Source organism: Sphaerodactylus townsendi, linkage group LG02, assembly GCF_021028975.2.
Source record: "Sphaerodactylus townsendi isolate TG3544 linkage group LG02, MPM_Stown_v2.3, whole genome shotgun sequence".
Classification (NCBI taxonomy): domain Eukaryota; kingdom Metazoa; phylum Chordata; class Lepidosauria; order Squamata; family Sphaerodactylidae; genus Sphaerodactylus; species Sphaerodactylus townsendi.
The window spans coordinates 49,526,433-49,551,988 of record NC_059426.1 but is presented as its reverse complement, the minus strand read 5'-3'; the positions used below and the strand labels follow the sequence as shown (position 1 = coordinate 49,551,988).

Here is a 25,556-nt window from a genome sequence, read left to right as displayed (position 1 = left end):
GACATAGGGTACCCCCTGTCCCTAGGCAGAAACGCCACTGGTTGGCACCGAAGGAAATCTCCGAAGCCCCCTGCTGCGGGGGGGGGGGGGGGCGGCAGGAGACTGCTGCTGGATGGCACGAAGGAAAAAAACGGCAGGAAAAAAAGTGCCCCCCTCCTCCTCCCCCTCCCAAAACCAGGAGGCCGCGGAGAAAGCAGCTGGGGCCGCCCCTTGGCTGCCACCTCTGACGTCATAGGCTCAGGCGAGCTGCCGGGAGCCCCCAAGACAACGATCAGCTGGAGCCGCTAGGAATACCCGGATGCGCGCGTGCCATTGTTTTCAAACTGACTTTTCTAAGGAACGCCCCAACTCTGTTCCGGGCTTGTTCTTCCTCCCATAGTCGTTCCTTTCCTGCCCTTACGTCATGACGTCACAGAGGCACGCCGCGTAACTCCCGGAAGTGAGGAAGCGGCGGTGCTAGCAGTAGCGGCAATAGCAACAAGCAGCTGTCGCCGTCGCTGCCTCCTCTTCCTTTGCTGGTTTCACCCCCTCCTCTTCTAACGGTCGGGGGCGGCCGCCTACCTGCAGGGCGGGCCGAGCGGGATTCCCGCTTCCCCACCTGAGGGGGGCCGGGGTAGCTCGCGGCGGAAAGAGAAATGCGGCCCCGCCGCGCGGAACTCGGCCCGGCCGCGACGCTTCCGCCGCAGCCCTTTCCCCCCTCGCTTCCCTTCGCCATCATTGGGGGCCACTGACGATCGGCGGGCCCCTCAGCCGCCCCTCTGCCCGCGCCGTCAGTATGAGCCCGGCCGAGAGGCCCCGCCAGCGCCTAGTTACGGTGAGTGAATGCCTGTCCAAAATAGCAACAGCAATAATGGGGGCCTTAGTTCCTGGCGCCCTTCGTGGGTTTTTTTGGGTGGTGGTGGTAGAATATGCCTCTTGCCCTCTCCCCGCGCCTCCCGCCGTGAAGCCTTCTCGCCTATGTTGCTTCCCAAAAACCCATCAGGTGGGTGATGAGGCCAAGGCAGGTTGTCGGCTGAGCATGACTGAGAAACAGGCTTTGGATCGAGGCCTTTCTTCCTTCCCTGCCAGACCTGCGGATCAGCTTAGGGTAGCTTGCCTGCTCTTTCCCGAAGCGTATGTTCGTTTCGTTTTTCAGGAAAATTCTTTATGTTTTCCCCCTCTTTGATTTTCTGCTTCTGCTAGACACAAATGAAACGCCCTGTGTTCTTTTAGTTCAGATCATTTGTTTAACAAGTGTGTTCTTGCTTACTTGGTTCTCCTTTTTTCACTTTCCCTCTCTGAAAGTCGTGGGGGGACACACCTCCCACTACTTTTATTTCAGTCATCTCTTAGACAGGTCCAATCTTGACTGTGCTTGTGGATACTTGGGACAACTCTTCTAGGCTCTTACTATAGGCGAGGCCTAATTTCTGTGTTTCAGGAGGATAATTGTGTAAAAATAAGTTTGATGGCACCTTAAAGGCAAACAGATTTATCGTATCACAAGCTTTTGTGGGCTAACAGCCTACGTTCTCACGTGTTAAACTAACACAGATTCCTTTTAAACAATTGTCATATTCCTTTCTCCAACATGGGACCTGCTTTTGATATTTTATTTCCTGAATTTGCAGCTGAATGGAGAGTTAAAAATAGCATTTTGTACCAATCAAAATTTACCTGCAGTCATTGTTACAGTAATTTTATGACAGTCGATAATACCGTTCAGTTGAAGTACTTGGATAGTCCCTCTGGCCCTAGTAAAATGAGTTTCTTAAACTCCACTTGAAGCCTAATCCAGATTTTTCTCCATGAGGTTGAAATGTACCTTCTTGCCACAGTGGTGGTGATAGTTTCTAATAGTGCAGGTAAAGAGAACATAGTAACCGATTAAGATAATTAGATCAAACACAGAAATATTTTATGTTGGCAACACCATGTATACTGTTATTTTAGTAATGTGGTGGTATACCAATGATCCGAACTAGATATGTAAATCACACCTTTAGTGGTTAATAAAGCATTGCATATGGTTAGTGTTGCAAGTGTTCAATGCTCTAATGTCATGACTTCAGCTTCTCAGTCGTAATAGCTGTGTAAACAACATTTTACCACCTATTCCATTTTTCCTTTTAAGTCTGTAACTCCATTTGCTAGATAAGTGCATGCATTGCAGACTGAAATAGGTACGGTACTGATATAAGAATATCAGTATATCCTTGAATATATCGGTATAATGAATGGCTTGAGAATTCACTGAACCAGGAATTAAATCTGCATTCAATGAAACGTTTTACTTGAGCAGTTGCAAACTAACATGACCAAGTTGTAATGACAGCCTGGCACCCCATCCCAACTGCATTCTGATAAATATATGTTGGTCAAGAACGTTCATGGATTTTGTTTAGCACCCATGTACAAGCTTGTTCAGCCCGGACTATTCTGCTCTAAGACCTTCCTTTCATACACAGGAAATGAATTGTTAGTGTGGTGCTAATACTCTTCTGCCACAGTCACATCATAGTTAGTGAATCATTCTGTTTACTACAAATAACGTGTGTCTCCACCTCTTAAGCAGGAAGGTCTGGATTTCTTAGTGTTGAACTGAAGTCTAATTCTTTGTTGTACATTCTGCCTTTATACCCAAATATAAAGTGTGAAGTCCTAGATATGGGGAGATGAGTTCTAAATGATGAATTTTCATGATTCACAGAAGGAATGTGCTAGTGCATCTACAGGTGGGTCTGTGAGTCTGAAAGAATGGCCACCTTTTGCAGTGTATTATTTATCAATTATATAGTTTAATTGTTTTATCTTGCTGTTTGAATGACAGATCCCCTTGCATTACTTTTCAGTTAAATTCGCATCTATAGGACTACTCAAACATTAAATAAAATTCCAGAATTGAACAAGAAGTATTCTAAAGGACAAGCTGTAGGCAATCGTCTTATACAAAAGTTTCTTGAAATCCTCAGAAACTTTGAGCGTGGCAGGGATAATTCTGTAAGGGAGAGACTACAACGGAGACCTGGTCATTGTAAAGCTGACCCCACCTCTTCAATCAGTGGATTTGGAGAAGGGCTACAGAGTGGTTTGCTATGCTGTACTCACATGTTTGCTTTGTCCAAATTATGCCAGCACTTTCAGGATTACTTTTCTGATCCAAAAACTCCCAGATCTTTTAGTGATAAGAACAAACATTTCTCCACCAATAAATTTGAGGACTTAAGTCCTTTTCATGAATTATGCAGAAGTAAACCTTGGTATAATAAGGGGCTACACTCTATGAATAAGAGGGGACTACAGTGAGTCTTAGAATTGACTAATAGTTTTGCATACCTGCAGGTGTTTGTCATATTCAGATTTTATCTGCTCTTTGTACAAGTAAAAAAGGGACATATGACCATGTTGGAAAATTAAAAACAGGATTGTAGTGGTTTGTATGGTGCTGTGTCCTGTGGAAGCTGATGGCACCCACTCTAAAGACATGCCTGCCTTGTTAATGAAGGTGTATTCTAACGGTATCTGAGTGAATTTTTTCAAGAAGGAGCAATGTCTTATTTTTTTAAAAAAAGGATTATATCTACGTACTCTTTTCCATTTGAAGGTAATTCATTGTTCCTTTCGAAATAGATAACTGCATGAAATATAGTAGAGAATGAGTTGGATCTGTGAGCTTAAGGATTTTACTCACGTTCTCCTTCCCCCATGAGTCCCTTCTGAGTATGGGAAAGTTGATCCCCATATTTATGGGATGTGTGCAGACTATTAGTCTTCTCCTCCCTCATCAGTCAGTAACCCTTCCTCTGTCACCATAGGTAGGGTGGGGAATATGTCTTCTTCCCCCTCTACAGTATAGCCCCTGTCCTATGTGGCTGTTAGTCAATGCTCATCCTGTGATTCTCGGAATCAACTTTCCTAGGTCTGATGGGACTGCTGGAAGGGATGCAGGAAAAATCTTCATCTTCCTCTAAAAACTGGGAGTAACCCACTATTTAGTAGAGTCAAAGATATGTTAGTCTCACTAAAAGTTACAATTTTTGCATTTTAGTCTTAGGATTTTTTAAGGTTCTATGAACATTGTACCATTTGGGCAGTGTAAATTTCAGTTTTATTCTATTTTTTTTCCATATAACAGTAGGCAAAATGGCTCCACTGATGTACAAAATAAATAGAAAAACAAATGACATATTTTTTAGATTTTGCTTTTATATTGGAGTCCATAACACATTGATGTAACCTTAAAAATTGCTGAATTCCTGTGCAGTCTGAGTGAACAGAATAACACTAGTTGCCAAGAAAAGCATCCAGCTGTACAGGGAGAAAAGCCCATAATACTCCCCTCCTCACCAGAGAAGATATGTAAGGATGATTTTAGCCCTGGGCAGAAAGGAGTTGTACCTCATGCAGGAAACACAAATGGTAAAAGTGGCAGCAACCCATTTAGCTAGGCCTAACCATACCACACCCAGCCTCACACACAAGTGTACTAGCTCATTGGCCACTGTAAAGGCCTCTGTTGACCATCCGAATGGTCAGTAGATTCTGTAAGAATCCATTGACTATGCCAGTCAATCTTTTGTTACTTCCCTTGGTCCTGGAACGCCTCCTTCTCCAGTTTCCCTTCTTGAGTGTAGAAGGTGGGAGAAGGCTAAGGGAACCGAGCCTAGTGAGGTGAAGCTTCATTCACTTTTATGGGCCAGCATCCCCTATTTTTTAATTTGTAATTTTCTGTGAGGTGACTGAACAGTCCCTGTGTTTGTGTATGAGGAGTTGCATAAAGTTTTATATTTGGATAACTGCTTCTGAATTATGCAATTGGGGCTGCTTAGTATCGTTGCACTTCAGTTTATGCTTCTTCATTTGGTTGTGATGGCCAGTGAGAGAAACCTAGGTAGCCACCTTGGGATCCTGGAGAAAAGGTGTGACATAAACATGATTTTTGAAAAGTGATTAACTGGGCAACTCATTGTTGCTGACTACACAAGTACCTTAATGTAGTACTCATCTCTACTTAATGCCAACTGAAATATGGCCTTAAATCATCATTCTTCTGAAGGCACTTTTTAAACAGACCTGTTGGAGTAGTTTGTAAAGAGAAAGGTCTGGCTACTGGATCAGATTTCTTCACTTGCCATAGACATACAAACATATAAAGGGCTCCAAAGATTTCTTGGAAAGGGATAAGTGTGCAGACATACAGTATCCCAGCCTGTACCTCTTTATGCATTCAGACATCATGACTAATTTGTTTGCCTATGGCAACTATGGAATGAAAATAAACGTTTCCGATTTTGGAAGTCTTCATTTAAACCCTGGTTTGCTGTAATGTCCCAGTGCAGTTTCTTCCCCACTGGTCAGGATTCTAAATTTGGGTGAGATCCCTAATATTTGATAGCTGCTGTTCTCCCATGCTTATTACCTATTATGTTTTTATTTCATGGTACAACCTGTATTGTTCTCCCACAAAGAGGGTTTATAATCTTAGCCTAAAAGTAAACTTTGCTTTACGAAAGTCCAGCAACAGTACTTCTTGCATCATTCCATGTAATTAATATGTTTTTTTGACACGTAGTCTTTTTGAGAAGTATTTTAGGTTGTTCATCACAGTTAAATCATATTTCAGGTCATTATGTTCTTCCTCTTCGCTTTTAATGTACATGCAGTTTACTGGTGTTACAGGTATAACTTTTTATCTATTTAAAATGCTTGCTAGATTGAATGTATGCCAGGTTCTGAAAATCCATATTAACATTATGAGTTAAATTAAATTTGCCTGCAGTTTTCATGTATAAACTTGCAGTTAGTCTGTTGTGGCAGTTAATAGAAGCAATGATCAGTCGTACCCCTTGAGCACCTGAAAAGTTGTACATACGCATTAATAATATTTAGGATGTGATGCCATGATAAGCATATGGGCTTTTGTAAAAACTTGCTTTATTTTCTATACACCAAATAATGTGACTCAAATAAAGGTAGTTTTGTTCTTGTTCATTTTTATTACATTATATTCTCACCATGCTCTTAGAAGCGTTAGCTATTTCTACTGTACAACCTTCTTATTCGGGCTAGCAGTTACCAGATTAAATCTGTGTAGCTTGAATCCACTAGGGATTTAGCACTGTTTATTTGATTTTTTGTGCAAGTTGAACCATTTCCTACCTGGTCCATTGGGAGGGTGTGGAGTACAAATATAACTAACACAACATGCTTAGCTGTAAGATCCAGTATGTTCCCTTTCATGCCTTGATCTGCCAGTAATGCTGTTTAGGTTAGGTTTTCTGGAAATTCAGTAGGTCAGAAAGGGGTGTGTACTCAAGTTTTGATCTTTCCAGATGGTTACTGAACAGAAAACCTATGATATCCCAATCATAACACTGAAAAATACACATGAAATGGCATGTCAGTTATCATTAGTTACAGGAGTGACACTCAACTTTGCAATCTCACAATGCAGTGAGTAAGTAATTTGGCTATGTTTACAGTAATCTGGGCAGTAAGATGGCAAGATGAGAAACAGAGTTGCCTATAATTCAGTGTAAATTTTACGATTCACTGGAGTTGGGCACCATATACCATGTTTCTCTGAAAATAAGACAGTGTCTTATATTAATTTTTGCTCCCAAAGATGCGCTATGTCTTATTTTCAGGGGATGTGTTATTTTTCCGCTCCACAGCTGCATGCTCTGGTGTTCTGTTCGACGGGCATGCTTCCAAACAAAAACTTTGCTACGTCTTGTTTTCGGGGGATGTTTTATATTTAGCACTTCAGCAAAACCTCTACTATGTCTTATTCTCAGGGGATGTCTTATTTTCGGAGAAACAGGGTATCTATATAGTGGAAATCAATGTGAGAAATATGGGAATTACATCATTTTAAAGTACAACAGCAGAAAAACTTTTTGGTCACACACCAGGTTCAGTAGTACAAATAATATTTGCTTTTCCTATTCAATAAAGCAGTTTAAGTAATTCTGGTGGAATGACTGCTTTGTCTGCAGTAATATAAAATTCAAGATTCTTAGGTTTGTTATGTGGGGAGAATACAAAGTTTGTGGAATGGTTGCTTTTACTGTGTCTTTCCTGTGGCGAATTGGAGAGTGAATTCTCATTAGATTGAGGGGAATTAGATAAAGGTTCCAGGAGGAGGGGTCCAACAGAAACTTTTTAGTGTTCTTTTAATGGTGAAGATAATTCTAAGCTATCTCCTGGCCAGACTTGAACACAAATTCATATTATACAAAACAAATTTCTAATATTGAATTGGAAAGCAGTTTAAAACTGGATGTTTTCAGTGATAACAGTTAAGGGATAGTGGAGCAAATTTCTAGACTTCTTGTTTGACCTGAAATTCAAGCAAGTCACTGTTTGAGTTTGGATGTTTTAGGCTATACTCTGTTTCAAAAAATCATTGGTTGAAGTGCAGTGGTCAAGAAAATTGTACGCATCCACATTAGAATATGACAGCGTGTTGAACATAGTATTGTTTTGTGCATTGTTGAACATGATACTTTGTGCATTGTTGAACATGATACTTTGATACAAGAGCATTTATAGTTTATTGAATGATTATCAACAACTTTCAAATGGATGCGTGGAGCAGGGCTAGGTAGGCACTAGGCCCCAGGTGGAACATTCTACAACATAGAAGGGCTGGCATCTTGAGTTCTGTGGAGGAGGACTGTACAACCCTACTAACATCTTTTTTTCTGAGACATACTATAGTGGGGAGAACTTGAGCTTCAGTGGAGACAGAACTATGCCGATTCTGGAATTACGATAAAACACATTCTAAGAACTTTGGTTCACAGAAATACCTGAGCCAGTTTTTTAAAAAATCTGTTCCAGGAAGAAGTGCTTTATCCTTAAAACCCTTAGTATAGTATAACATGGAATTGCTCTGCCTAAGACAGCAGAAATGGTGCCTCTTGTTTAGTTATTACCAATCATATTGTAGTGTGAGTTAGGTAGTAAGATAAATTTCAGAAAAGTATTTGTTCTTCATTGCCTGATCTTAGAACAGAAGCAAAAATACAGAGTGCAGACAATATGAGGCTGCTGAAATAGTATTTGAATCATTGGTTACACTTCAGTTCAGTAGTAGAGATGTAATGCCCTGTGAAACATAACTTAAACTAGAAGTAAAATGCAGTTAAGAGGAGGGCAGGCTGAGATGTTGACAATTAACTTTGCTATAATTTGAAAAGCAATTTTTGTTTTATTTTTATTTATTATCTATTTTTATATTCTAATTTGAAAGGGATTATTTAACATGAATGAATCTTCTGGTGTTCCCCTGGCTATGATTGGACCTTGAAAGAAAATGCATGTGTTGGGTATAATTTGCTCACTTTCACTGAGGTAAATATGTGGATAGGTTCAGAGGATAGCTGCACTGAGAACATGTTGTCTTGAGGACTTAAAATCTTGCAATCCTTTCACAGTCACATAAGTCAGTTGAATTTACAGTCCATCAGAGTAAATGAAGAAGTCAGGAAAGCCTTCATTTGGAAAGCTTTGACCAATTTTACTTCTTTTTCTTTATCTTTTATGCTGCAGTTATAGTGTACACTCTATATTCTTCAATATTTAGTCACTAGTGATGAATTGATTTGTCCTTGGGATATAGCTATAGAATGGGCAAATGTGAATGCATATTTAACAAAACTGTCTAAAATAGGCCTCTTTATTGTGAACATAAAATAAATGTTGCAGCACCATTTCTGTGCTTCTTTGGAATTCTTATCTTGTTCGTGATGGTCATGAGTTGCCGGGAGATGGACATAGCAAATACTGTGTTGAAGATATGAGTAGGATTTCTTTGCATTTATTATTGCAGCAATTTTAGGATATAGTTACATGTTTTCTATAGTAGATGTCCCGGTGTTGGAAAAATTTGGTATAATTTGTTTTTCTAATTTTGCAAATACTATTAAACAGTTATTCTTGTTAATCAAAATGGAGGCAAGGCTGAATATGAATTATCCAAGAATGTTTTGTCAGCTTTTGGAGTTATCCTGAACAGTTAAATTATTGAACATCTTCATCACAAGTTGTCTAGTGACATAAACCGGAACTCTTATTTTTATATTGACATTGTTTTGCTACTAAGTGTATTCTGTTAATTATTACTATTTTTTTAACAAAGCATATGGAATCTCAGCTGGGGGTAACTTGCTGGCTGTTCTGCCACAACTGTGGAGACTTGTGGTTTGTTAATTAATTTCTGTTTACACCTGCATTTCTCTGTTTTATCTTGAACATTAAGGTTGTTAAACCTGTACTCTTCTAGAGATGCCCATTTGATCAGACTTCACAATAAACTTCTTCCTGTTCCCAAGGCACCAACCAGATGCACTGAAGTAGTTTACTCCAAACATCTAAAAAGCAGATGTTGCATACCTCTTAAGATCAAATCCATCATTAGTACCTTTCTTGTGCTGTCCTGTGAACCATGAAAGAGAGCTTGACAGTAGCAGACAATTGCGAAGTACTTTGACAGCTATTCATCTTAATCTCACTGTTACCTTGAGCTTTCTGGGCCTCTGGTGGATGTTGTCTTTGATCTTGAATGGGATGATATCAGTCGGGATGATACAAATAAATGGGCATTAATAATGACCACAGAAATTTAAAATTAGATAAGAGACCTCTTGAGGCCAATTCACATTCTTATCTGAGGTTTTGGAGTTGTTTGCTAAAAGCAGCAGCTGCTAGTTTTCTGTGGCACTGCTAACCTACGTTGAAGGTTTTTTTAGAACTCTGTTGGTGAGATGTCCATTGTTAACTTTTGATAGCTAGCCAACTACGGTAGAATTTTGAAAAGCATAGCCTTTCAGCTACCCTTGTGCCTTCCCATAGTGTTTTCATATTCTCAGCTTATTTGCTTGATTTATACCTCTATTTCTTCACAATGGGGACTCACCGTGACTTATATCATTCTCCTCTCCTCTTCACAAAAACCATATGATACTGTGACATCCCCAAAGTTTTTGTGATAGACTAGAGATTCGCACATGGGTCTCCCAAGTCTGAATCTGATACTAACAGTGATTCCATACTGGCTCTGAATCATCTGTTGACAGAATTGCTGCTTAAAACCACATATGATCATCTATCATAATATACATTGGGCACAATCAAGCTAAAGTCAAAAACTTTTTAACCTCATTTATTTCAGTGCCAGAGATTTAAGACATTTGCTGAACATCACTGTTGTAATCAATGGACTGAATTACTTCGCTTTTGCCGGATTGTACCCATTGACTGGATTGTGTTCATTGTAAATATATTGCTAGGCTTCAGTAATAAAATGTGAAGGATCAACTTTAGATGTAATTTCTTAGTAGCTGACATTACTTGGGAGACAATTTTAAACTTCTCTTCATTGGTGTAAAGAGTTTTTTAAAAAAACTTTATCTTGGAAGAATGATGGTGGAAAAGTGCCATCGAGTCATAGCCAACTTATGGCGACCTGGCAGGGTTTTCACAGAAAGAGGCGTTCAGAGATCATTTGTCATTGTTTGCCTCTGTATTGGCCCTGGACTTCCTTGGTGGTCTCCTATCTGATAAAGTACTAACCTTGATGGTCTCCTATCTGATAAAGTACTAACCTTCTTAGGTTCTGAAATCTGATGAGATCAGGCTGTTGTGGGCCATCACAGTCAGGACCTTGGACCAGTACTGTTAAAATCCTCAAAAACCTAAAAGGATTGATCCTGGAAATTAAAATACATAACTTTTGTGAAAGATAAACCAGCATTATTTGTAGAGCCCTTTCTTTCCAGCTACCTGGAGCCAGAATTCAGACTCCTAAGACTGGGTGGATGCTGTAATGCCACATTGAAGAGGAATGGGTACAGATGAGGAATCCCACTAAAGAGTTCTCATGTCTCTCTTTGTGCCTGTGTCACTGTTAGTAGTCTTGATTTTCATTTAAAGAGAGATTTTTAATATTTGGTGGTATGGGAGGTATCCCCCCCTTGTTAAAGTTGCACTTATTTTGTCGTAGTTTTAGTCAGTAACAGTGAAAAAAATTGATTAAAAAGTTTGAAAACCCTTTTTGTTTTTTACATTTTTTACTTTGATAGCTGCAACAGCCTTAACTCTCATACAAATAATCCAAAATTACTTTCCAGATTACAATGTCCAATTTTACGAAACTTGTATTTGAGAAACTGAAATTAGTCACATTTTGTGAGATTTCTCATTTTTTTACTGACTTGCTATCTGCAAATAGCTACAGCTGTGCCAGAGTTTTTTCTTTCAAGCTAATATAAGTAAAATGCTGTAGTTAAATACATAAGCAGAGTAGAATCCATACCCAATCAGCTGCTCCAAACCAACAAAGTGTAATTCGTTAGCACGTGACAGTTAGATGCTTGCTTAGTGTAACACGGGGTAGGGAACCTGCGGCTCTCCAGATGTTCAGGAACTACAATTCCCATCAGCCTCTGTCAGCATGGCCATTGGCCATGCTGGTAGGGGCTGATGGGAATTGTAGTTCCTGAACATCTGGAGAGCCGCAGGTTCCCTACCCCTGGTGTAACAGAATAAGCCTGTCCTAAACAGAATCGCACCTTTTTAAGCCATTGACTCCAAAGGTTTCACCTGTGCTAAGGATTGTACTGTAAGATTCAGCAGGAAGAAAGTTTGGCAATCAAAGACAAGACTTGCTTTTAACATACTGATCAATTGATTTCCTATTTGACAGGGTCAGAAAAAGCTCGTATGTAAGAGGAGGTTTACATTCTATACTGAATCCTCTTGTGATCTGATTACACCTGAGTAATGCAGAAGTGATAGCCTTTTTCATTCCAGCCGTGCAAAAGTTATGATCGCTTTTGCTTGTTCTCATTTAGCAACAGGATATCTCTGTCCTGCACCTTCAACTAGCTCACAAAAGAGCTTCTGAACTCTCTTCTTGGTAAACCAAATTAACCTTCAGTTGAACATTTAAGGAACTGTCTTGTGTTCTGTTTATCATAAGAAAGGAAGTTACAACTGTGTTGAAAATTTAAAAAATGCTTGCTTCAGGCATCTCTGAGACAGGACTGTGGGGTTTTGGAGGAAATAAGCTCCCAATCAGCTGCCACAGTGTCCTAGCTCTTAAGTGTCCATAAATTGGAACCCTTTAATTGGGTGAAGAAACTTACATGTGACCTTTGTTTTGGCAAACTTGAGGTTGAGAATTGTCTACAGCACAGGTGTCAAACTCGCGGCCCTCCAGATGTTATGGACTACAGTTCCCATCATCCCCTGCCAGCATCAAGCTTTCAGGGGTGATGGGAACTGTAGTCCATAACATCTGGAGGGCCGCGAGTTTGACACCTATGGTCTACAGGATAGACATTTCTGAACAATTCTCTCTCTTCTAGCTGGTGTAACAGATTAGTGTTTTAAACAAGGCACCAGGAAAGCTGTTTGGCAAGTACCTTCTGCAAGTATGCATTAGTAATGTGATTTATGTTAATATTTGTTTTTCCATCTCTTGAAAAGGCCATAGCAGATAATTCCAAAGTTTCTTGTGCAGTTGCCTCAGTAAAGTTTAATTTGGGAATATTAAATGAATGTGGAATACACTTGATAGCCAGTCTGTAAATAAAAAATAAAACAAGAACCCATATGAGTGTAAATGCCTCAGATGAGGGAGCTAGTGAAGAATATTTGTGTAGATGTATCATAGACCTCAGATATCTGTTTCAAGAGGTAAATGTGGGAAAAGTTCATTTACTACTTTTACTAACAGATTGCTTAAAATTTCCATTCTGTTCATCTGTCTGCTTAACACAAAGTTTACCAGAACAGCAATACATTCCAAATAGAAAGAAAGAATAAGCGGTGGTAGCCATTTTTGTGTCTGACTTCACCTCCTGCGGCAGTGGTTTTGTGACTGCTATTTTGTGGCTCAAAGCCTGGAAAACCCACCAGAACCAGTTGAATCCGGCCGTGAAAACCTTTGATAATTAATTAATTAGTTAGTTAGTTAGTTAGTTAGTTAGTTAGTTAGTTAGTACACTTATACCCACACCACTCTCCTGAAGGACTCAGGGTAAAGGCGAAGCTAAACACAGGGCTATGTACACGATATTTTGACTTTGGCCAAACTGCACATAATGTTAGGACAACATCTTTGAGGAAATGGTGCAGTGTCTAAATGTTCCCTTCTCCAGTGTTCCCAAATCATGTTAGCTGTTCGTCTTTTTCTCCTTTGACAGATCTGAAAAGGAAAGTCAAGCAATCACTCAGAGATAATATGTGATTCAGATGTGTGGCGCCAGGACAGACTGTAGATTAATTGTATTTGGATGTATCCGTTGAATTTGCATATATTTCTCCTATGTACAGGGTTCAGAGAACTGGACCTTTTTTTGGCAATGGGAAGGTTAGAAGCTTTGCTCTGTGGCTCCAAGGTAGCCAGTTCAGTCTGCGTTCCTAGTTCTAAATGTGGTGTTTCTTTTAATCACTGGTGGGTCGATAGACATCTTTCTGCTTTTTGCTTTGGCTAAAGCAAGACTCTTAGCAGTATCTGGCAACAGCTTCTTTTCTTGTTCTACTGATCTCCTTATCTTCTAGATGAGGAGAATTGTATTTTGACAGCATCTTGGTTGCATGTGATACTGTAAAATCCAGATGCATGGGCAGAATAACCTTCCATTGCTACTTGATGACATCTTCATAAACAAATCCTTTTTGTCCTGTAATTGCTTAATATTTTTCAGTAACAGCCTAAGTTCAATCATAGTTAAAACATTACTTTACATGAGAAAGTACTTTGCTGTAATTGTAATAGTGATACTTGTTTTCATCTTAATATGTGCAGGAAGAATACTGACAGCTGAATTTCTGCCTTTATTCTGTAAGTTCTGCAATAAAGTGGGCATGTCAAGGGTTCCCACACCTCCACCACCTGGAGAGATGTCCAGTGGGCCTATAGCTGAAAGCTGGTGTTATACACAGGTAATGATCTTATCTTCTGGATGGGTTCTGCTTTCTGTCCTGGTGTTATATTTAACATATTCGTGTTATTGCTGTAGACAAGAAGTCTTCCAGGTTTACCTTTTACTAGTAATGGTATTGGCAGAATTGGAGAGAGTTATACAAGAAAGTTATGCTAAAGTAACTGGAACTAAAGATAACGTCGGAAGAAAAATAAAGTTGCCCTGTGTTCAACTTTGCTGAGTGAGTCATAGTGCCACAGCTTTGTTGCCACAGCTGTGAGTTTGTGAGCACAGAAGCAAGCTGGTTCTCTTGGGAATAATATTTTTGTTTTTCAGCTTCTCCGTCCCTAGATTCTTCTGAACTCACATTGGCCAAATTGTTTACTTTTAAAGAAAAATGTTTCTGTGGATTTTGGTGAACAGTTCAAAAGTTCTGTTGTATATCTCCCTGTGACTCTGTTCCATGCATGTTCTGATCATTTTCTGTTTGACACAGACATACATTTATGTCTTGATCTGAGGTAAAAATTTTAAGCAAGATTCAGATATTTCTAACTGCTCCTGGTCTGACAACTTTGCGTGTTGCTTTGGATCATGGTTCTTACCTTAAGCTTTCCCCCAGTTTTCCAGATATTCATGAAAAAGATCTTCCTTGGGCATATCAATTAGTATAGCCACACTCACTGACTATATGTAATCCAGCTTGAATCCCTGTGAGAAAGGTGGACTATAAATAACATAAATTATTATTATTATTTATTATTATTATTATTTATTTAATTTGTATACCGCCCGATCCCCGAAGGGCTCCGGGGATAATATTCTTCACTTCTTTTTTTCTTGCTTCCAGATACTTTCCAGTGAATCTTTCATTATTTGGCTCAGTCTAGTTTTAACCACAACTTTGTGCATCACCTTTTTGACACATGTCTCTTTACAGCTGGGAAACTTCCCTTGGGGGGGGGGGGTGTTTCTTCAGCCTCTGAGCTTTTAGTTCCTTATCTATGCTATAACTTGAGTCCAGGGATGGGGGTTCTCAGACCCTACATTCAGGGGATAGTAGCTGTTCATTAAATTTTAAAAGCTGTTATTCATGAGTCATATTTCAGCAGTCCATATTGCAAAATCATGTCCAGGTCCTTATTGTACAGTGTGATATTTTTACTATGTAAATATTTTGTGTGTGTTTTATTTCTGTTTTAACTTGGAATTTTATATGCATGTTGGCGTGATTTAAAATGCAGGTTATAGAGTAAAAAAGATGGGCACTGGATGGGAGGCTGAAATTTGCTAAGGCTGGATGGTAACTTTACCTTACGGGGTGGAGTTGACTGGTTTGTTCTGAAAGACTTTGTGTGAGAGACAGTAGAACAGCCTTGGACCTTGGCACATTTGAAGGGGGGCACAGACTGAAAAGTGGGAGAAGGGATCCCAGAGTATTTATGGAGGGTCTTGGTAATTGAACTGGTGAAATAACCTTTTTCTCACATATGACATCATTTATTGCTATGTGTGTGCATGTGTATATGCAGGTCTGTGAAGGGGTTTTAAAATATAAAGTCAGTTGGTCTATGAAATTCCATTTTCTTTATCAAAAACTTGGGTTTTGATAATGGTCAGATGTTCTAGAAATTTCTCTCACATATATATGAGGCAAGGTACGTTGAGAATAGTTAGTTCACTCTTAGCTCATTGCACATGTGATCAGCCTAGTGCAAGCTTACTCCCGGCTTATGGAAGACAGTTCTTCACACACCACCTTATAAGGTTCGTTATACAACTTATGCAATCCTGATTTGGCCTGTATTTCTTACATATTGTGTTTATATTTGGTAAAGTTTTCTACATTAATCAGAATTTGCCAAGGATTTCTCTATTGGTCATTCTGTCCGTTTGTTCATTATTTACCTTGTAAGAAGTGCCTGATGATTATTTTTATTATTTTCAGAAATAATTTTACCCATGATCGCCTTAGTGAAAAAAAAAGTGTCGGCAGTATTTGGTAGAATACTTAGCAACAATTTATTATACTTTTTGGAGTCTCTTCTTTTTATGACAGCAATAATTTCCCCCTTAACATAAAATATTGCCTTCCTGTTAACCACCTTCGGTTAGACCAACTTTTTGAGGGTTTGTCAGCTGTGGATGATAACTTACCTCAAGTTATTTTCGGTCCTAGGACAGAAAAATTATCACTAAGCTGTTTAACTTGAGGCCCTTAAAGGAAAAACTGTCAGGTTTTCTAACCAGTTCAGATGATTCCGTGTTCCTGGTTGGCTATGAGACGTAGAAAAGGTACAGAAAAGGTACAGAAGGTCTTGAGTAGCATAAACTCTAATTTGAGGAAACAAAACAAACATTCTCTAAACCTGGGTTCGACAAAGAATGTAGGTGGTTGAAGTCACTCAGAGAAAAGTACTCTTGCTGTTGATATAATCCATCTGATAGCCTCATGAAGGAAGCACTCAAAAATAAATACAAAATAACCATATAGTGCAAAATTGGCCACAATGAAAGCATGGGAACAACTCGGACAACCTGTGAAATAAAAAAAAAAAACTCTTCCTAATTTTGGAGTCTTGTCTGAGACCCAAAAAAGTATGCCTCATATGCAACAGTTCTCTCTGAAATCTGGAAATCCCACTTTAAAGTGTTATATTCATCATTGGAATTAAATTTGCCTCAAATAATGCGTTCTGAATCTATTGATGACCAATGGCCGAATGGCCAAAATTTAACACCTCTAAAATAAGGAGGTTGATTGAAACTCTTAAATCTGGGAAAGCTCCGACTTTGGCTTAGTATCACATGACCTAATTTTGAAACAAACATGGAATGTTGAGTCCCTTTCCTGACTAAATTGTTTACATAATAAACAGAACAGGGAAATTCCTAAAAGGGTAAGAAGTAGCAATTTTACTACCAGTCTATAAGGGGAATAGGAATAACCCAGCCAATTACAGACCAACAAGTTTGCTTAGAACAGGGGTAGGGAACCTTTAACACTCAAAGAGCCATTTGGACCCGTTTTCCACGGGAAAAGAAAACACTTGGAGCCACAAATAATTTTTGACATTTAAAATAAAGATAACACTGTATATATTGGGGTTTTTTTACCTTTTACTCCACTCATTCTGAGAAGCGCATGGATGCACCCACCCTGCTGCCTGCAGGGCGGGCAAGGATGGGGCCAGCAGCTCGGCCTTGCCGGCCGCCGGGAAAGCACCCGTCCCGCTCGAACAAGGCGGGCGAGAGTGGAAACCCGCGGCGCTGCCCAGCCGGCCGCAGGCAATTGGTGCGCCCGCCCTGCTGCCTGCAGGCCGGGCAAGGATGAAGCCGGTGGCTCGGCTCGTGGAGCCGCAGTGCAAGGGCAGAAGAGCCGCATGCGGCTCTCGAGCCGCAGGTTCCCTACCCCTGGCTTAGAGTAATAAGTTAACTTTATTCTAGGCACTTGTACTGGAAACTCAGGGGCTGGCTTGAACAAGGTAGCTACCTAGCTGAAGAACAGCAAGGATTCTGAGAGGGGCATTCTACTTCAGATCATTGTATGGTTCTGGCCCATTTATTGGCATAATATTCTTCAAATGCCACAGAATCTCTTTATATTGGTTTTATTGACTTTAAAGTAGTATTTGACTCAATCTCTAGAGATATCTTATGGGATAAATTGAGCAGCACTCCCATTGACAGGCTGCTAATTTTTCTGATAAAAAATTCTACATGAAAATATAGTTATTATTTAAATGCAGTTCACAAGGTCATATTAATAAATTAATAAGAACAAGAAAAGGGATGAAGCAAGGCTGCATCTTAGCTACACTTTGGTTTAACATCTATATCAATGACGTTGTTTCCCATATCAAGAAAATAGATTATCCTCCCCCCAAAATTGCCGGAAAACATATTTCTCTGCTCTTTTATCCATATTACTTAGATCTTTTTTTCAGAGACCCCTGTTGGCCTGAGGAGAACTTTATGCACACTAGCCAATTACTGCCAACTGAACCTTCTAGAAGTCAGACATGATAAGACCAAAATAATGGTTTGTGCAAATAAGTCTAGAGTACATTCATGGAGGCTAAATAGGATTTCCCTAGAACAGGTCTCATTCTATAAATATCTAGGTGTTGTCTTTCAAGCCTCACGTGCTAGGAATTCTCATATGAAATGTATCTCAATGAGTGCGCAGAAAAGCACAGGTAACTATACAGAAATTTTTCTGGCATAAAGGCAGACATTATGTTCCAGGTTCTGTTAAGTTATTTAAAGCCAAGCCTCTTGCCTAGCTGTTGTACAGGGCCCCAATAAGCAACACTGGTAACAATCAGAGGAAACAGAGACTGAAAACATTACTATCAGATACAAACCAGGAGTTAATTTATAATGTTGCCAAGTATGCTAGGCTAGCAGTTAGGATAAGCAATAATTGGAAGAAGATGTAATCTAATTTAATAATCATCTAATAAAGTTAAACCTGTCCTCACGATTGTGGTACTTCTTACCAATTTAATTTTTTTTAATGATTTGTAGTAGCATTTTCATATTTTGTAGAGGTGTTTTGCATATTTAGCATATTTATTGTATTTGTTCTGGTCAGTAACCACAATCAATAAATCAAGTTGTACCATATGATTTCATTGCATCTCCGCAAAACCGATCTTTGCCCAAGTATTTGAACTAAATGACTACATTTTCAAATAAAATCATGAGGCCAAGCAAATTGGGGGGAAAAACCAACACATTTGGATACCTCTCATCCAGAGAAAAAAGCTAAACCCTTGGATGTCTTTAAAAACCTTCAAGATAATTCTGCTGAATAAATTGCCAACGCTGTGAAAAACTCAAAAGATTTTTTATTGTCTTTCCCTCAACATATTTGGTTGAGTGCAAATTTAGCAAGGTTGACAAAATTCAGGAACAGAATTGATATTGTGCCAAGAGATGACCTCCGACTATTATTGTCTAATTTGGAGCCCAATATCATGAAATGTTAAGGATCACATTCACTGATAGCTGTTTAAACTTTAATTTCATACAGTCTTTAAAGAAGTTTTTCAGTATGTTGGAATATAAACGTTTTCTTGGTTTTCTATAATAAATTATGTTCTGTTCATCTGTTCATGTTGTATCCTGGTTTGACAGGGATATTACACATCACCTCAGAACAGTACAAAGAGGTGCCTTTACAAGAGTTGCATATAAGGGCTGTAACAGAGAAAGAGTGAAAACGTTATGTACAGAAACCGAGGGGGGGTTTACAGCCTTCCTCCAACATAAACTTAAGTATCTCCTTTATAGTTCTCCTAGCACAGCATAAACTGTACAATTGAATTTAAGATTTTATCAGTTGCTTGTTGAACGTTAGGTTGGAGTAAAATTAATCTGGCGAATTGACGTGATTGTCTGCCTCTCTTATTCAGGTTAAAGTTGTAAAATTTTCTTATATGTGGACCATTAATAACTTCAGCTTCTGCAGAGAAGAAATGGGAGAAGTTTTAAAGAGCTCTACCTTTTCATCAGGCCCAAATGACAAAATGAAATGGTGAGGTGGTATTAATTTACCAGAGATTATTTCATTTATTCCGTAAGTGTGTGGTGTTAAGTTTATATGACTAAATCACTGGCAGCTCGACTTTATGACAGAATTCCTCTGCAGCATTAAGTTTTTCCTGTGAAAACGGAATAAAATGTGAGGAAGTATTGGATACAGTTCAGAAATGTGTACAACTGATAGCCTGAAATATAATTTTACAGTAGCAGTCATTGTGATATAGCAAACAGACTAGACTAAATCAAATTGGGGTAAAATCTCCAGTTGGTCTTGGGACATTGGTGGCTTGCTTTGGTCTATCTTGCAAGGTAGTTGTGATAAATTACATGGCTTTTCCCTCCAGCATCTTATAAAAGGTTTACGGGTACAAACTGATTTTACACCACTTCTGCTGTTCTCACAGCTTTATTTGTCTTGACTCATGGTCTATTTGAATACCAATCCTACATAGAATCACAAAGTTAGTTGAACCAGTCTTTTTTTCTTGCAAGCTGTTGGAGGTGTTGATAGTTTGAATGGGATAAAGCAATTAATGAACAATACTACTCCAGGTCTGTCATACTGCGTTCTTTTGGAAAAAGATGGACTATGAATGCAATCAAGTAAAAAATGTCTGTTTGGTTTGAATAAGTCCTTGAGTAGGTCCAAAGGAGCACTGCATCTTGTAACTGTTAACATTTCTTGCATAGGCTTAAAAAAGTTATCTACAAATATTAGTAATTTGGTACTAAAACATCCCCTCCTTTTATCCCCGACTTTCAAAATTGATCTGAAAATTTGGCATTCCTTGGTAAGTCTTTATCACATGTGTATGAAAAAGGAAGTTCCAAAGCCAGAAACAGGTGACTGAGAATGCCTCTTTGCATATCCTTACTAAATTTAACTGATAGAATTCGCAAGGTTGCTGTTAGCAGATTATACTAATCACAGTACTGAATTGCACAAGAGGCAGTTGCCAAGACACATGTGGGACTGGTTTTTTGTCTGTGAGTCGTGAAAAATTAAGTGACTGAGTCTTATTATGCTACATTTTCCTGCACATTTTCAAATGTATCTCTTTATACTAGTTAATGATAAGATTTTTCATACTCTGTTTTATTAAAGCAAAGTGCACTTGAGTATGAGGATGAATAAAATGAAGATTTTATGCAGCACAGATGTATTTTTATGAACAGAGATATAGCATACAGTTAGATTTTGCATTGAACCGTGGAAAGTGCTGAGCTTGCATGCGCTAGCACTTGAGTTTATGGAATGTTTAACTATTTTCGAGGCATGATAGCAAGTCAAAAGTTGTAAGTAACTAGGGAGAAGAAATACAATGATGAGAATGTGAAAGGAAGGAGATTTATGTGTGCTAGAATTATGCCTTTCTAAACTCACTGGACTTCAGAAGGATCACTCTCTACTTCAAAGGTTAACTATATATCTCCCCACCAGACCTGGAAGCGTGAAGGTTTTTGTGGAAAATTTGGAGCACACTACAGACATAAGGGTGTAGGGTGGTTCGCCCACCCCAAATAAATCCTTGGAATTATATGCCAAAGCTTCTTTTTTTGTCTACAAGCGTATCACACCAGGAATCTTCTGCATGCGTATCTCTAGTATGTTAGGGTTTTATAGATCAACTGTTTATAATTGCTGATTCTTACTTTTTTTATAGGTGCCTGAGAGTAAACCCAAAAGGATTAGATGATGAAAGCAAAGATTACCTTTCGTTGTATTTACTTCTAGTTAGTTGCCCAAAAAGTGAAGTGAGAGCAAAGTTTAAATTTTCTCTTTTAAATGCAAAAAGAGAAGAAACAAAAGCAATGGGTAAGTGCATTTACAGATTTTTCCAAGACTGATAACTTTCAAGTTTGAAAAATAAATATAGGGACTTTGGCCTCAGTCAAGCTGCAGTGGGTAGGTGATGATTTAAATGCCATGTTTTCACTTCTCCAGAAGCTTCTCCATAATGGATGCCAAATCCAATCTTTTGAAAACGGTGATAAACTTCGACCAGTTGTGGATTCAAGTTTTCTTCTTCTTGGAGGAAGGGCAGAATAAAATATACTTAATGCTCCATGCCATTTACTTCAGAGTTCCCACTCTCAATACTACTTCCCTAATATTTAGAGCAGCCATTTGAAGCTCAGTGTTAAAAAGAGAGGGACACTAATTACTGATCTTCTGTGTTTCCTTGGTTGCACTCATTTAATATTTTGCGCAAGTTCAGTTGCCTCAGTAAGTTCCTCTCAGTAAGTGCCTTTCAGCTGATCTTGGTCAACTTGAGCTAATGACTTTAGAAGCTATTTGAATTGCCTTTAATGATATCAGTAGCAAAGGAAAAGTTAGTCCCCTGTGCAAGCACCAGGTCGTTATTCACCCATGGGGTGGTGTCACAGCACGACGTTTACTAGGCAGACGATATTTTCAGGGTGGCTTGCCATTGTCTTCCCCAGACATCTGCAGTTTATTCCCAGCAATCTAGGTACTCATTTTACTGACCTAAGAAAGATGGAAGGCTGAGTCAACCTTGAGACAGTTAGCTGATACCAGCTTCCGTCAGGATCAAATGCAGGTCATGAGCAAAGATTTGACTGCAGTACTGCAGCTTACCACTCTGCACCATAGAGCTCCATAGGGCAACAAATATCCACATATATTGCCAGGAAAAATATTTTACAAATAGATCTATTCACTATTTGGGAAAAAATATAAGAATATCTACTAGCCGCTTCATCACTTTCACCAATAGATGTTATCGCAGCTGAGGCATAGCTTTCCTGTTCCACCTATCCTAAAGCAACATAGTATAAATTTGACACTTTCTGATTTCAGGAATAGCACTTGAACTGAGGACTTCATTAAGTGATTTTCTTTTGTTTGTGAAAATGTTGGATGGATAAAAGTTGAACTATGCAGTTTGGGTAATAAAGGCCCCTTTATAGATCGTTATTAACATCAGCTTGGTGGCCAGCTGGTCTTCCATCAACAGCTGGGTGACCTCCACATATTTGTGACAACCCAGCCCAAAGCTCCGAACCAACTGTGCCAGGGGCTGCATGTAGATACTAAACAACATCAGGGTGAGGAGAGCCCCATGCAGCACTCCATAAATGCCACTGACACGCCCCCTTCCTCCCTGAGTGACATCTGCTGTCCCCAGTCCTGAAGAAACAATGTCAGCCAACTCAGAGCTGTACCTCGAACCATGGATTCTGGTGATTGTAGAGCTCATGTGGACAAGAAGGCATAAACCCTATTAGGTTGCTGCACTGAAGTAGGCAACTGCAGTAGTTTTTTGCCAGTGAGATTTCCTTGCACATAAAAAGGACATAAAAGACATTTCTTGTCTCCTCCTCCTCCTCCTCACTGCATCACTCCTGGCTGCATGGCTTTTTGTACAATTTAGTCCCATGCTTTCCAGCATCAGAATTTTAGAGATCTTGAGAACTGCTGGGAAAACAGTAGGAAATAGCTACATAATTATATGTTCCTGAGGGTCCCTGGGTTGCAGAAGCCAAGAAAGTCACGCTGGAAGTCCTTGCATCTATGGAAATGCTTTGTTCAATACAGCCTATTATCTGGGGGAATTTTGTATTTGGACTTGATTTGCTTTAACAGTCCAAGCTGCAGCAACATTTCATCGCAAAAAGTGGTGTGTTTTTTTCTGTTTAATGTTACTCTTAGCAGTTAAGAGTATAGAGAATGATGATGATTTCAGATAACTAAATGTAGTGGCCAGAATCCAGAAATCCAAAACTAGCCCCCATGCACTCCATCTTCAGTTTCTTTTTATGACTGCAGCCCTTTATACTGGGTCAAAAACTGCCTTCCGGAGGGTCCTTAAACTTCTGGAGTAGCTGCTTTGGCAAGGGGCTCTGCAGTCAGAATAGGAGCGCCAGACTCCTGCTACAAGTGCTGCATACCATTTTGGAATCCTGACCAATGACTGCATGAGAAACTGCTGTGCAAATTTTTCCAGTTTGATTTTTTAAAAATACTGCTTGCCTGAGTACTGTTTTTACAGTGCGTTTTTATGCTGCCTTGGTCAAACCAAGTCACCAATACATGTTGTATTCTCTAATGGGATTTAATGTTGTGTTAGTCTGCAATAAGTCAAGTATGTCTTGAATAAGACTCTGAAGCAAATTATACTTGTAGGTACACATCTTTTATAGTAATATGTTGGCTTTAGCTTTGATTTTACGTAGATTTCATATACCTCATATGTAAAGCTGTTTTGTGCATATTCTTTTTTTATTCATTTGCTACTAGAAAGCCAAAGAGCATATCGATTTGTTCAAGGCAAGGATTGGGGTTTTAAAAAATTCATTCGGAGAGATTTTTTACTTGATGAAGCAAATGGTCTTTTACCAGATGATAAGCTTACATTATTTTGTGAGGTAGGTAATCAACACTGCTTTTTAAAACATAATTTTGGTTTCCATGACTATGAATGAGAAGGGTTTTTTTTTAAACATTACATTTATTCCCTCTATGTTGAAGTAATACCGAAACAATTTTTTTTTGCGGTAACTTAATAAGTTGGGCTTCACATCTTGTATGTGTTCATGAAGAGGCTTGGGCTGAAGTGAACCAGAACTGGAGACTTTCTGTGCTTTCATTGAATTGGGAGGGATGAGAGAAGATAATTATTTTTTAACTTCAGTAATGTGATAGGAATTCCCAGTGCCTTGAGGCCGACTGTGTCATTCTTTCAGAGGATTCTTTTAATTTTACTCTAGTAATGCTTGGACAATTCTTGTGGTTTACCTCTTGCTGCAGGCAAACTGTGTGAAGGCCTACGTTAGTGGGATTTCTCCTCACTGCAAAACAAAGTGGTTTTGCCTCTTAGCTGGATTTTAATAATAACACAGGAGTTAAAATCCTTCAAAACTGGATTCCTCATCATCATCTTTGTGTCCAAATGTAAACCAACTTAGATTTTAAGAGGGATATTATCAGAAATGGAAAATCTACTATTAGCTTCCATTGTAAACAATGGGGGATGGGGCACCCTTTTGGGGATCAATAACTTTGGATCCCCTGACCCAAACTTCACCAAACCTGGCTGGTATCATAAAGAGACTCTCTTGATGAGACCAGCCAGGTTTGGTGAAGTTTGGTTCAGAGGGTCCAAAGTTATGGACCCTCAAAAGGGTAGCCTCATCTACTAATAGCTCCCATTGAAAACAATGGGGAATGGGGGCACCTCCTTTGGGGGTCCATAACCTTGGGCCCCCTGAACCAAACTTTACCAAACTTGGCTGGTATCATCAGGAGTGTCTTCTGAGGGTACCCTGAAATTTTGGTGTTGCTAGCATAAAAACTGCGCCCACTGCTGGCCGGCAAAGTAAAAACACACAAAAAATTTTAATGACCCGCATATAAGTCGAGGGAAGCTTTTTCAGCATTAAAAATGTGCTGAAAAATTCGACTTATACATGAGTATATACGGTACTTCAAAATGATACAGCTAGACCTGTGTTGAGGTGTAGTTACCTTGATTCTTCATCAAGAGATGATAAACCTAAATCTGTTTTGTCTAAATGTCTTTGATTTCTAGATAATTTTATAAATATATATGAGCTCTGTTGGATCGCTGCAGGCTGCTTATCAAATTTACTGCTGTCCCTAGCTCTCTAAGATCTTTGGTAGAGACAACAGGGTTTGAATAGGAACCTAATTAATGCCTAGTACATCATCTGTATAATTTGTCTGTCCATAGATTGCTGGCATCCAAGTCCCAGTGTTGGATAGCCCTAAACATTGGAGCTTCTCTGATGTGGTAAACTCCAAATTGAATTGTGGGCCTGTTCAAAATCAGTGCTTCAACTGGCTCTAGGATTCATGCAAAGGAAAATTATGGGGCATATCTGCCATTCTGCTGGCAAAATTTGGGACCTTCTGAATGGATTTGTAGTTTCAAAGGCTTGTTCCTCTTTGAATATGGCATGGTTGTAAAGGGTTTGAAATGTTAGATGACAAATTTGTTAAGGATGGCTCAGTAATCTGGGTTAGGTGCTTTTGATATTAGGTATTTATCCCCACCTAGACAGTTTGTTTCTAAAGAAGCTGTGCAGGAAAGAAAGTATGGACTG

General features: G+C 39.2%; 1 protein-coding gene across 1 annotated transcript in view; it reads left to right on the top strand.

Moving 5' to 3' along the window:
• Positions 1-427: 427 nt before the first annotated feature.
• Positions 428-25,556, top strand: part of SPOPL (speckle type BTB/POZ protein like) — a 35,942-nt gene continuing 10,813 nt past the window's right edge. Inside the window, exons 1-5 of the mRNA XM_048484954.1 lie at positions 428-814; positions 13,799-13,935; positions 19,337-19,458; positions 21,131-21,282; positions 23,731-23,858. Coding sequence (XP_048340911.1) covers positions 13,858-13,935; positions 19,337-19,458; positions 21,131-21,282; positions 23,731-23,858 — 480 coding nt within the window. The 5' untranslated portion in view covers positions 428-814; positions 13,799-13,857. The remainder of the gene's footprint in view (positions 815-13,798; positions 13,936-19,336; positions 19,459-21,130; positions 21,283-23,730; positions 23,859-25,556) is intronic.